At 37.1% G+C, this 14426-nt stretch overlaps 1 protein-coding gene and 1 long non-coding RNA gene across 2 annotated transcripts in view; one reads left to right on the plus strand and one right to left on the minus strand.

Annotated features, from left to right (window-relative positions):
- PLA2R1 (phospholipase A2 receptor 1) overlaps positions 1 to 14426 on the minus strand; it is a gene marked incomplete at its 5' end in the record, with an annotated part of 117308 nt that overhangs the window by 72985 nt on the left and 29897 nt on the right. Inside the window, 5 exon segments of the mRNA XM_079923463.1 lie at positions 983 to 1081; positions 3962 to 4119; positions 5417 to 5611; positions 8835 to 8978; positions 9794 to 9907. Of these exon segments, the coding sequence (XP_079779589.1) occupies positions 983 to 1081; positions 3962 to 4119; positions 5417 to 5611; positions 8835 to 8978; positions 9794 to 9907 (710 nt within the window).
- LOC307187425 overlaps positions 1 to 14426 on the plus strand; it is a 73230-nt gene that overhangs the window by 54906 nt on the left and 3898 nt on the right. Inside the window, exons 3-4 of the long non-coding RNA XR_013828602.1 lie at positions 12605 to 12661; positions 13434 to 13486. This is a non-coding gene — a long non-coding RNA (uncharacterized lncRNA). The remainder of the gene's footprint in view (positions 1 to 12604; positions 12662 to 13433; positions 13487 to 14426) is intronic.

Here is a 14426-nt window from a genome sequence, read left to right on the forward strand (position 1 = left end):
TACACATGGATGAATGAATCAAATGCAGTTTCTGAAGAGAGGGGTTATCGTTTAATTGGAACATAAGTAACTGGATTAGAAGAGAAAATAATTAAAAGAGAATTGCATAAAAACAAGATTTGTGAACATTTTGAGACTCACACAGCATAAAAATCTCCAATAGTTAAATCCAAAATTTTTAGGTGTGTGTGTGTGTGTGTGTGTGTGTGTGTGTGTGTGTGTGATGAGAGAGAGAGAGGGAATGCATGTGCTAAGGACACTGATAGATAAATTGTTTGTAACACAGCAGAATATTGAATGTATTTTAAGAAATTTAAGACAGATTATTTTCTACCTTTAAAGTTTAAACCTAAAGTATGTTTTTTTATTATTTTTAGTACTGAAAATAGTACTTTAAGTACCAAAAATAGTTTATTACTTAAAATACAAAGTATTTTTATTATCCCTTTCCTAAATAACAAATGTGTTGCAAACATGCATTTCTCTTTGTTATTGTATTTTATTCAAATATTCAAGTTTAAGAAAAGTGAAAAGGAAAACAAGACTCTGGGTGCAGAAGGTCACTCTCTGACTCAAAGGAATGCATTTGCTTTCACTCTGACAGTCTTCATTGGAAGACAATGAAAACCGCGTGTGAGACAGTGTATCACATGATAGGCATTGTTTATACAGATGGTATAACAGGATCATTTACATTTCTTATCTCAAAAGAAAACTAGTCTTGGGTGGAAATAGATGGTAAGACAACAATCCTTCCAAGAGCTGTAAATCTTTCATGTGCCCCTAGCTGATAATTGTTTGGTTTGTTACAAGAGCCCACTCAGAAAAAAACGAAGGGAAGGAAAGAAGAAAGGAAGGGAAGGAGGGGAAAGGGAGAGAGGAGGAAGCCAAGGCAGGAAAGAGAGGGAGAGAGATTCACTTTAATTTGATGGTGGATAAATCAGTCTGGTTATGAAGTCCCTGAAGTGTTCACAGCTCTTACCTTTTGGCAACCTGATTCAGTGTCAGAAAGGACACGGCCTGTTTTCTTACAAACGTAAAAAAGTGTTTCTTTGCAATTTTTAACTTTCCAGTGTCCCTCCTAAGAGGAAAAATATTACAAGATGAATGAATACACTCCATTATTGATGCTGATAATCAAAGTCAATAATTCTGAATTAAAATATGATTAATAATGCATGTTTCAAGGGGGCGTAATGTGTCAGGATCTTGTGTTAGAAAAGGTTGATTCTCTACATATGAGTGGGAGGTCTGGCTTTACATTAAACTGCTCTCAATATTTCGTTAAAGATGGGATAAGTAGTGATTCTCAATCTTTTGTGTGCACTGGAATCACCTGGAGGGGTTACTAAAACACAGTTGATTGGGATCCGTGTGTCTCATTCAGTAAGTCAGGTGGGACCTGAGAATTTGTATTTCTAACAAGTTTTTAGCTGATGTGAATGCTGCTGGTCTGGGGGCCACACTTTGAGAACCACTTATATGAAACTATTCCCCTGACCAAATGAGAATGCTGCTTCTTCTCTCCAATCACTTCTAGGTGTTAAATTGAATGCTTTGCTGCTTACCTGATGCTGTATAAACCTGATGCTGGGGAAATGCCTGGAAAGCACCATGAATCACCCGAGATAACATTATCATAGCTGAACTTCATGTTCAACCCCCAGTACCCTTCTTCATCACGAATTCTCCAAAGCCCCACTCCATTTCCTCTTTATATGACGGGCAGATACCTTCATGTCTTCTCCTAGTTCTAATGAAGGCTGTTCTCATATCCTTCATTGATGATGAAATACAATAACTGCTAACTGATTAAAATTTTATCCTCCCAAAGGATTTTTTATTTTAACACAAACCAGACCTTTAGGCTAAAACCACACAATTTAAATTTTCACACAATTCAAATTCAAAATTTAGGTATCTCAGGCATGCAGGGTTTTAGGTGAGTAGAGAGCTCTTCCATGACCCTCAGAAACATACTATGTAGGAGGCTGACACCTTCACCTGTAAGAGCAGCCTTGTAGCCCATCCCCATGGAGTCTCCAGAAAACCATGCAGTTATAGGATATTGTCAGGCACACTGTAATTGCTTAGTAACTATTGGATGGACAGATGAATGGCTACCAACCTCTCAGATTCAAATTGAGGTATCGACCATGTTTAGGTAACTAGTTAATTATAATAATTACATTCATATTGAGTTCAACTTTAAGGGAATAAGTGTTACTTTTTATGCATCTACTGTTTAAGGAGCTACTGAGTTGCTAAAAAGGGGCCACAAAATACCACATTTACAGCAGCAGCATCCTAACACATCCAATAATATTAATACCTATCCTCACTCTCTTAAAAACAACTTCTCGGTCCAAATGTTGGCTCCTGCTTTGTGAATATGCTAAGTGAAATACCCATGTCTGTCAAATAAAAAAGGAGAATGTCAATAGGAAACTAAGATCACCTTAATTATATCAAAACTAATGAACCAATAAAGCATCAAATACTGTAGAATAAACTACAGTGGTTTTCAGCAGAGTAACACCCAAAACAAACATTTGGAGAGGTCATTGTTCCCCCTCAGGTGTGACTCTGAGACACTGCCTGAGCACTATCATTGTAACTGCATGGATTTGTGACAGCCTTGAAAGATAAAACAATGAAATGTGTCATAAAAGTAAGTGCTTAAAAAAAAAAAAAAGTAAGTGCTTAGACATTTCCCATGTTTGGCTGGCACAATCACTTTGTCAAGCTACTTAAGTAACATTTAATAAACTGCTTCTTGGGGGAACTTGATATGGTATCCCGGTGTCTTAAAAGAGTAAGCATGCCTACCAAATCCCAATAACCTCCTAAAACTTCACCAGTGAGCTCAGTAGCTATCTGATCAAAGAGATTGTCTATTCTAAACATATAAAAAAAAAACTTCAAATGGCTTGGGATTAAACAAATTCTGTATAATCAGAGGTTTTAGATAAATGAGAGACTAGCACATAAAGGTAAGTGTAATGTTAAGGTCACTGGGACCATCACATTCATGTGAAGAAAGCAGCAAGGTTTTCCATTGATTTGCAGTTTTCAAAGAGGTTACATGCAGTGTTGAAATCCTTTTATGTTAAGAAGATAATGGAGCTTAAAAACCATCACCTTCCAGAGTAATTTCCGAACTCCTTGGTTCTTCCCCTCATCTTCACCAGGGTGGTCAGTGGCACCCCCATCCACCAAAATGGTGGTGCTCAAAACCTACCTGTCTCTCACCCCCACGTCTGCTTTAGCAACAATTCCTGTCTTCTAGAGGATCCTTGAATCTGTCTTCTTGTCTCCATATTCACTACTCTAATTCAACCACAGGAGTAGCCTCCAAACTGGTTTCTCTGCTTCCACTCTCTTCTCTCCAATCAATTCTCTATGTAGCAGCCACAGTTGCTCTTAAAATGTAAATCAGATCATGCTTTCATCTACTTGAAGCCCTTTAGTGGGTCCTATCCCAGGCCTATAAGCCTCACATTTTTGCATTCTTCCTGCCCCATCTCCTACCACCTTTCACCGTCCATACCTCCACACCATCCTGGTCTCCTTTTTGATTATCAAACATGACAAGCCTTGGCCTGCCTTTGGGCAGCTGCCCCCTGCCTGGAATGTTCTCCTGCTCTTCAAGAGATTTTTTTTTTGTTCAAGTCCCAGCTTAAATGTCACCTCTTCAGAGAGCCCTCCTTGACTGTCTTGTCTGAAGTAGCTGTCCCAACCCAAGTTTCTCACCATCTTGAACCTATGTCCTCAGAGCTATTATCACAACTATAATTACCATGTGGTTTTAGTGTGTATATGTTTTACTGCTTAGCGTGGAAGCCCCAGGAGGAGCAGGCACTGTGCCTGTCTTGGTCTCTGCCACAGCCCAAGTCCCTGGCACAGGTGGCCCTCAGTACAAGTCCAGCAAAGTGAGCATTGAACAAATGAATCAACTTACAGATTGCTCCGCTGAGACACATAGCTGGCTTGTATTTGGAAAAATTTGGGGCTCAGGTGTGTGCCAATTAGTAAAGATGACTGAGGAGCCATCAGACCATTCAAAGGAAACTGGAATTTTATTGTTGCTCAAACCAATCCATGTTTCGGATGCATTTTCTGCAAGAGATAAATGTAAATTACTTACAAGAATCCTAGTATCTGCAAAGGTGATAACACAGAGGGGCTATTACCAATATATACCACTTTGCATGTGATTCCTTCTTTGTTTCTTCTTGGAATGAAACCTGTTTAAGTTTTGGTATAAAATACCTGCTTAAACCCTTCCCCCCTTAATCTATCTAGATCTGCTCAACATAGGCCTTATAAGTGAGGCAGAGTGTCAGTGAAAGCCAGGGCAAGGAGAAAGCTTAAGCAAGTCAGATTGCCAGGACTCTAGTTAGTTCGTGCTACAGTATGGAAAGTAGATCTGCAAAGTCTGGTTTTTCTTCTACCCCGAAAAAGCAAAAATAGGAAGGTCAATCAAATTAAGAAAAGGCACTTAGAAAAAAACCTTTTAATGATGTCTAGCTTTACTTTTTTTTCTTTTGGCTAGGGGAAAAAAAAGGAGCAGAAATTCTTAGAAACATTGAATAGGAGCAGTGGGGTTGCTGGAAAAGTAAATAAAATAAAGCTGGCCAGTCTAGGTAGGGAGAAAAGACCCTCGATGGCTGGGAGAGTGTTCCAGTGCCCCGCTGACACAGAGGCAGCCACAGGATTCTTTCAATCCCAAATGCAAAGGGTGAGGAACAATGACAGAAGGAGTTTTGTTTTCACTCCAAACTAAAACCTAACATTGAAATAGAGTAGACGCCAGATTTTTCCACTAAAAAAAGATTTACTCTCAGTCAGTGATTTCAATGTTTTCCAGCAGAATTCTATGTCCATATATGACATAGGTAGGGGCAGATCTGCTCTGGTGGGTAAAGCTGGGTGGAGGCCTCAGAGCTTGGAACCCCTGAGCATGCTACACAGCTTGAAAAACACCACACCAAATAAATTACCCATTTTCACTGGCTAAAGTTATTTTAATATAATCAATTTTGTAAGGAATTTCCTTTATTGCTTGGATTACATGGCCACAGCACATTACTGCTATCTAGTGCTCATTATGCTAAATTACAGGTTCAGGTTTTTTAAATTAGAAATTTCAGGAAATGACCTTTCCCCCTTAAAAAAAAAACCCAAAAATGAAAACATGTAATATATCTGGCATCTATGAGATGTTACAAAGTTTCTGAATATGTATTTTGTAAAAATTCAGTGAATTTTCACTCCTGGGTATTATTTGGAAATTTCAGATACATGTGCCATAAAGAATCAATTTTAAATAGCTTAATTTCTTTTCAACTTCACTAATAAAGAGAGTTACTCCATTAATTTCATACTTCTTAAACCAAAGACACTTGGCACTCACCATCTCCAAGGAGGGTTACAAGAAACTCCACTTCTGCTAACGAATCTATGTCTATTAATGCACTGTTATTGGACTGGCAAGAATGCAAAGCTTCATTCCAGGTCTTTTTTTCTTTCTGAAGTTTATAGCAATTACGATTGTGGGGATTCCAGCCAGGCTCACAGTGGGTAGCATAATATTTCCAAGCATCGTTTTCTGTTTGAACCAACAAAAAACGAAGTTATTTACCACAATTGTTTTAACATTACTTATTACCCCCAATATAAATCACCATTAATATATGATTATTTTTTAAATTTGAAAAACAGAAGCATATGATACAATAAGATATAGATCATAGCATTCTAGATCTTCAGACTTGAAAAGGATCCCATCTATGATCTGGACTAGGATCTAATGGATCTCAGTGCTTCATTTTCCAGATGAGCTATCTAAGGCACAAAGAGGTTAAGGAGACTTGATAAAGGTCATACAACCAAAGTGAGAGTCAGGGCTAGATATAAAATTTAGCATTTAGAGCTATCCATTTAAAAAAACCTTTTTACACTAAAAAAGGAGTATTATGGAACACAATTTAAATGCTTTTTAAAGGATTTTATATACAGTATTAGGTGCAGGGGGTAGATAGTTATTCTCAGCTGAAAAGAATCTGAAATTCTGGCCGCTTTATCTAGAGCAGAGATGATAGCTTTTATTTTGGGGGTCAGGCTTAGTGCCTCTGATGTCCCTCTGGATTCATATGGACTCTGGGTTCGACTTACAGCAAAATAATGCCACGATGCTTTAACACTGGCAGGGAAGGCAGCTGTGTGCATGCCAACTTTGGCTCTCCTCTTCCAGGAGCTTGCCCCCAGCCTGATGACAGCATTTTTACTTTATTTTATTAACCACAACTGGGTGCCTTCCTTAAGCACTAACTTAGTTAGAAACAACTTCACTGCTAATTTGGGAAACAAGACATTCTTTTAAAATCACTTCTAGGACTCTGACAGCTATTAGAATCACAGTGGATGAATGTTAGAACATTTAGATAGATAGATAATATCAACCTAAAAACAGTCACAGACCCCTTGAAAAAAGGAACCCTAAACTTCACTCTAGAGGTAAGATAAAAAGATAAAAGAGGAACTTCTCTGATTGACGTAAGGGTGGAGATAAGGAAAGAAACTGGGGACCCTGGATGCACAGTTGGAAGACACTGGACTAGATCATCAAAAGTATTTTTTGGACTTGAAACAACAGCAAATAATCCAAACAAACTTAGCTTAGCTGCCATCATTTCTGGTCTTCTGACCTCAATTAATAGATCAGGAGAGCAAATAAAATTGAAGAAAAGAAGGATAGCAGGAGGCAGTGCAGGAGGGCATAAGAAAAAAAATGAAGACAGAAGAAATTGAGGCAGGAAAATGAAAGGAAAAGAGGGAGGGACAGGACAATAACAGTGATAGCAATGTCAGCACATTCTTGACATAATGAAAAATTCTCTACGTAAAAAAATGATGAGATGCTTCTTCTCCTCACCCCCATATTCTACAATATCTTTAGGCTTAGCTACTTAAAGGAAAATAAAAGTTAAAGCTTAATTGTAAGAGGGTGTGGAGAAAAGGGAACCCTCCTACACTGTTGGCAGGAACATAAATTGGTACAACCATTATAGAGAACAGTAAGGAGGTTCCTTAAAAAGCTGAAAATAGAGTTACCATATGATCCTGCAATCCCACTCCTGAAAACTCCAGAAAAGATGAAAACTCTAATTCAAAAAGATACATTCATCCCAATGTTCATAGCAGCACTATTTACAGTAGCCAAGATATGGAAGCAACCTAAATGTCCATCGACACATGAATGGATAAAGAAGATATGGTACATATATACAATGGAGTACTACTCAGCCATAAAAAAGAATGAGATAATGCCATCTGTAGCAACATGAATGGACCTAGAAATTTTCATACTAAATGAAGTAAGTCAGACAAAGACAAATATCATATGATATCACTTATGTGTGGAATCTAAAAAAATGATACAAGTGAACTTACTTATAAAAGAGAAATAGACTCACAGACATTGAAAACAAACTTATGGGTATCAAAGGGGAAAGGGGGGGATAAATTTGAAGATTGGGATTAACAGATACACACTACTCTATGTAAAATAGATAAACAGCAAGGACCTACTGTATAGCACAGGGAACTATATTCAGTATCTTGTCATAACCTATAATGGAAAAGAAGCTGAAAAAGAATATATATATATATATATATATACACACACACAACTAAATCACTTTGCTGTACACCTGAAACTAACACAATATTGTAAATTAACATAACATAATATCGTAAATTAAAAAGCTTAATTGAGGACTTCCCTGGTGGTGCAGTGGTTAAGAATCTGCCTACCAATGCAAGGGATATGGGTTCAATCCCTGGTCCCGGAAAATCCAACATGCCGCGGAGCAACTAAGCCCGTGAGCCACAACTACTGAGCCTGTGCTCTAGAGCCCGCAGGCCACAACTGCTGAAGCCCACGTGCCTGTGCTCCACAACAAGAGAAGCCACCGCAATGAGAAGCCTGCCTACGTCGATGAAGAGTAACCCCTGCTCGCTGCAACTTGAGAAACCCCGCACACAGCAACGAAGACCCAACGCAGCCAAAAAAATAAATAAATAAATAAATCTATAAAAAAATAAAATAAAATATAAAAGCTTAACTGTAAGGGATAATATTTTAGAAAGATAATTCAGATTATTGTTTTAAATGTAGAGTTGTTTCTAATTATGCTGGTAATGATTCTTTAAAAATGGTTATGTTTTTATCTCTACTTCCTGAGTTCAGACATTAATTCCATAGAAACTAAGAAGAAGTAATAGATCTTAAGAATAGAAATAACTGAGCTTCAGGTACTAGATTGTAATTATGTGGCATTTAAGTCTTAGGTACACCTAAAATTTTGTTTGTTATTTCAAGGAGGAAGTATTACTAACAAGAGATATAGAGTATGATAGGAGATCAATGAAGTAAATAATTTTATAAAACTATTTTCTAATTCATATGTTTAATTTCTAGGGTAACCATAAATAAATAAAACTCAACTAGAATAGAAAATGAAGCATATCTTGTTTTTCTAAGGCAGAATGAATAAGAAAGCAAAGTTTTTAAAAAGAGAGGGAGAAAATGTTTTCTATACTTAGGTTATTTTGCTTTAGTTTTTAGTAAAAACCTAAATGCATTTATTAAATTCATGGTACCTTTGGAATAACAGATCTTATCTTGTTACACATTTTTATTCATATAAAAACTAGCCTTAGCTAAGTTTAAATTATAAATTATTAGCAAAAAGTAAAGGACTTTGAATATATTGAGAGGGCAAGTAAGCAACTTACTTATAAAAACAGCTTAAAATAAAAACACTCACCAACTACTTCGTGATCAGTATGGTTTAGATATTTTTTACATATGTAAGGCAAAGTGGACTCACAATCCCGACTTCTCCAGGCATTTGGCATAAATGCATTAAAAGTTCCACAGTGATATTCAACAAATGGCTCAAAATTTATTTCTGAAAATACAATATGTGTGTACTTAATGTTAGAAGCAAAAGCAGTTAGTTCAATATATACTGAAATGTAGTTTTAGCATCAAGGAGACAACCCTTCTCTTTGGCATATGTAGTAAATCCTATAAGATATTATATTTATGATTTTGCAGTTGAAGTCCAGGCATGACAATGAAATGATTTCCCAAAGATAGCAACAGCTGATTTTATTGTTTTAAGGTAGAGAGATATTTTTCAATCTGTTGCTATTTTTTTTCACAAAGTGCAATCGTACTTTATTATATTTTCTAGTTATTCAAGGTTCAACTATAACAATCTTTTAAACAACACATTTAAACAGAATGTGAGTGCGTTGTATTACACAGTTAATGTAATTGACTTAGAATCCATAAGAAAAACCAATTTTCCTTTTTTTGTGTGAGACATACTGATGTAAGACAGTAATTGATCATATCTTTGGAGGGCAAAGGTTAACTGAAGAGAGAGGAAATTGACTAGGAGAGAGTGGGAAAAAATATACGAAAACAATCTGTACATAAACATCTACTTCTGAGATTTAATTTCTTATCTCTGTTGCTATTTTTAAAACAACTGACTAGAATCTTGGTTTTGACCCAAATCCTCATGCACCCTTGGCTTACTTCTTGGCCTCCATTTTCTCGTTTGGAAAAGCATGCCTTATAGAAATTCAATCAGGCTTTAAAAATGTTTATAAGCCACTTTCACAATAACACGTCGTATACATATGTGGGAAATATTGCTATTTTAGGCTATGGGACGATGCCACCTGTTGAAGGTAAACAAAACGCTGCAGGTACCTGGGTTCCAGTTCAGATAGTTGAGTGGTGTTCTATCCGACCACTGCCAACCAGCATTTTCATCTAGCTGATTCAGACCTATCCATACTTCCACTGCTTCATTGCCAAAGTGCTCTGAAATAAGAGAAATACGGAGTTTCAAAAAAAATATCAATGTTACACGTCTTTCTTGTTTTCCTGTTCCTGGGGCATGGAGTCATAAATTAACTCCATCAATGGCAGAAAAGAGTTTAAGTGCTACTAAACCCCACCCTGGTGCTTCAGAGTAAAAAAAGCCAGCCTGAGAAACATGGCAGTCTCCTAAAGGCTCACTGACAGCAACTGTGCAGTGTTTAATCTAAGCATACAGGAATGCTGCCTCTCAACGGTCGTCAATCCATCAACAGTTCATGGTTACAAATCTGAGACCATCTGACCCGTGTGAGCTTACCCACTTGAGGGTTTTAGAGGGGGAAGGAGGAAGTGCCCAGGGCCAGTCCTACAAAGTGCCCCTCTGTCTTCCTATTTTTTTGCCACATGTGTCTGGTGACCTCAATCTGGAGGCTCAGGACTCAAGTACACTGAGCTCAGGCTACCTCAGGCCCTGAGAAAGAGGAATAGGAAGAAATGCTATTAAATCTCTATAATGGGTATGTGTGTGCAGAGATGTAATGTTTACACTTGTCAATACTCTTGAAATATTTCACAGTTAAAAAAATTGAACAACTTAGAGGACCTTTTCCTTAGGGGTCTGGCTAGGAAGCAGAAGGCATATTAAGTGTTGTTAGTGCCGGGAGGCAAGCCCTCAAATTTAAGGTATGCTAAAGAAATGGGGGAAGGGCTGTCCAGTCGAGAGCCAATGGGGGTTGTCTGGCCAAGAGGAGAGCAGAATCCACGGGACCAGAGTATGTAGAGGGATCAATAGCAGGTTGGCCAATCCAAAAATGGGCAGAAGACCTAAATAGACATTTCTCCAAAGAAGATATACAGAGTACCAACAAATACATGAAAGAATGCTCAACATCATTAACCATTAGAGAAATGCAAATCAAAACTACAATGAGATATCATCTCACACCAGTCAGAATGGCCATGATCAAAAAATTTACAAACAATGAATGCTGGAGAGGGTGTGGAGAAAAGGGAACCCTCTTGCACTGTTGGTGGGAATGTAAATTGATACAGCCACTATGGAGAACAGTGTGGAGGTTCCTTAAAAAACTAAAAATAGAACTACCATATGACCCAGCAATCCCACTACTGGGCATATACCCTGAGAAAACCATAATTCAAAAAGAGTCATGTCCCAAAATGTTCACTGCAGCTCTATTTACAATAGCCCAGACATGGAAGCAACCTAAGTGTCCATCGACAGATGAATGGATAAAGAAGATGTGGCACATATATACAATGGAATATTACTCAGCCATAAAAAGAAACGAAATTGAGTTATTTGTAGTGAGGTGGATGGACCTAGAGTCTGTCATACAGAGTGAAGTTAAGTCAGGAAGAGAAAAACAAATACTGTATGCTAACACATATATATGGAATCTAAAAAAAAAAAAATGGTCATGAAGAATCTAGGGGCAGGATGGGAATAAAGACACAGACCTACTAGAGAATGGACTTGAGGATATGGGGAGGGGGAAGGGTAAGCTGCGACAAAGTGAGAGAGTGGCATGGACATATATACACTACCAAATGTAAAATAGATAGCTAGTGGGAAGCAGCCACATAGCACAGGGAGATCAGCTTGGTGCTCTGTGACCCCCTAGAGGGGTGGGATAGGGAGGGTGGGAGGGAGGGAGACGCAAGAGGGAGGAGATATGGGGATATATGTATATGTATAGCTGATTCACTTTGTTATAAAGCAGAAACTAACACACCATTGTAAAGCAATTATACTCCAATAAAGATGTTAAAAAAAAAATAGCAGGTTGGGGCCATGAGCAGTGCAAATGCTTCTTCAGCTTGGTGTGGGAGAAAGCTTTCTGTAGGCCCCTTCTCCTAACCATTGTGCCTCGGCTCCTCCTGTTTTAATTCAGTTCCAATTTTGTTATCAGTGCTATGTAGAAACATGTGCCTTGACATGCTTGTGTAGAAAAATATGCTTCTCAAAATTGTAGAATTAGGGGAAATTTTTCTTTGGTTTTCCTTTTTGTGCACCTGAACTTTAAAAAATTACTCTACAACAAATATGTACCACGCGTGCTGTAATATTTGGGGAAAAAACAGTGTCAGAGACTTTAGTGAAAGTAATTTTGTGACACTTTCAAATGTTGCCGTTGAATCTTCTAATCTATAAAGGACAGCATTGATCCCTTATGATTCATCTGCTTCAGAACCCAATTTATTCTGAGCCAGATGCAGGGGCCCTGCCTGAGACTGAGACCCTGACAGATAAGAGTGATAAATAGGGTGACCGTATGTCCCAGTTTGCCTGGAAAATTCATGGCTTATCCTGGTAGTTCCAGAATAAGTATTGATGGCAGAACCTTTTACTCTTCAAAGGGTCTCAGTCTGGATGATCGATTGTATGGTCACCAAGGTTGTAAAGATTAGTGCATTCACATCACAAGGCTGCAGCACCTTCTGTGATTGGGTATTTTGAAACAACAGTGGAAAACTGGAAGAAGCTAAACCTTTAAGGAAAGAGAAAAAGGTGCTTTATAATTTTGAGATCCCTGAAATCACTGGACAGGAACAGCATTCATGGGCTCTGCCTTTCCAAGTTTCTGGGGCATAAACACAAGTCTCTTTCTAATGTCTATTTGGTTAGTCCTTCCAATAGCACCATTTGATTAAATCATCTAACTGGTGTCATCATGACAGAAGGCAGAATGGAAGATGGATTGACAAGACAGAGAAATTTCCACATTTCATATCGGGGTAAGTGCCAAGTGCTGCTTTCAAGTAATCTACTTAAAATATTTAAGTATTAATTATTCTTACCTTAGAGTTATTTTGAATACCCTCTGTGTGACTGTTTTAACAGTACATATTAAAAAATCATTGTATAATTTCTAATCTGTGTTTAAAAGTACAAAAATAGTCTATTTAGCTTTACAAGTAAATTGGCTCACAATTCTATACTAATAAATGCAAACTGAAATTCCTTTGGCTATTTCCTGGCATTTGTGGCAGTTTAGATAATTCCTTATACCATAGTTAATGTTCATCAGCGATTAACAAGAAACAGTAGACTATTTTCAACATTAAAAAATACCTTGGTCAGAACAAGCTTCTGTCTTTATGAATACTCTTCTGTTTTCCCAATCTAAACAATCCCCAAAATCTAATTATAAAATTGTGGTATTTAAATCAAAGTCTCTGACATATCTTATTCCTTTAATCTTTATTCAAGTCTGATTAAGTCCAAACCCTCTTATTAAAGATCCCAGCAGTCAGAATAGACAACAATTTTAATTCATAAATTGTGCACAAAATTTTCTATAAATACCATTACAGGCTAATAATGATTTTGGAAATGGGTGTTTTCCTGCAATATGACTCACTCAGATCAGTTTCAGTGATAATTTCCCACTTTTGCAAGTCTGTGGGGAAAGGGGCAGACATATACTGTTCATGCATTTGTTACAATCCTTCTAGAAGTTATTAATGACTTTCAAAAGCCTTAAAATATGCTTCTTCTTCCACCCAGTGAATCCACTTCTACAAACTTAGAGAGAAATAATCAGGGATCTATGCACAAAGGTATGTGAGGGGTGGTTTTACATAGCAACAAATAAGTAAATAAAAACAAAATAAAGAATTTTATCTACCTATCCCTATCTAATATTTGGAGATTAGCTAAATATATTATCTCTAACCTGTATCGCTATGTAACCATTAAAAGCTATGATATAGATCTATATTTATAGACACGGACAGATGTTCATTCTATGCAGGTAAATTATATAAGCATGTTACTAAACTGTACGCGTAGTTGCTGTTAAAGGTTTAACATATACTGAGTGTTTGATTTGTGTGCCAGGCACTTTTCTAAATTTTCACCTGTTCTATAATATGTAATTTTCACCACCAAAAAGTAGGTATTGTTATTATTTCCATTTGGTAGAGGGGGGAAGTTGAGGCACAGAGAGGTTAAGTTACTTCTTTAGCACTGCTAGTAAGTGATGGAGGTGGGATTCAAACCCATGCAGGTGGCTCTTTGGCCCCTGTTCCTAACCTCTGTGCAACAACCACCTCATCTTTTTATTCAATATCATTTTTCATAGATACTATGGATTATGCATGCATTTGTATGGGGTTTTTTTGCAGAAGAAACATGGTTATCTCTGGATTGTGGAACTATGAGAGTTTTTCCTTTGGTTTTCTTTCTGTATACTTGAACTTTTAAAATTATCCTAGAATAATTTTATTATTGTTATTCTAGAAGAAACATGTGTAATATAATTTGGAAAAAAAGCATCAGAAACTTTTAATGAAAGTGACTAGTTTTGTGACACTTTCAAATGTTTCAGAAAGATTTTTAAATGCTGCATGTACACATCTACAAACACATTTAATCTATAAAAGAGAAGTAAAAAGAGAGTTTAGGTGAGAGGTGAAACAGATCAGACCCAGCTCCTTAGCAGTCTTTTGACAGTTTATGTTATTACTTTACAGCATTAGTTAACATGTGTGTGCTTTT

This window comes from Stenella coeruleoalba (assembly GCF_951394435.1).
Source record: "Stenella coeruleoalba genome assembly, chromosome: 6".
Taxonomy (NCBI): domain Eukaryota; kingdom Metazoa; phylum Chordata; class Mammalia; order Artiodactyla; family Delphinidae; genus Stenella; species Stenella coeruleoalba.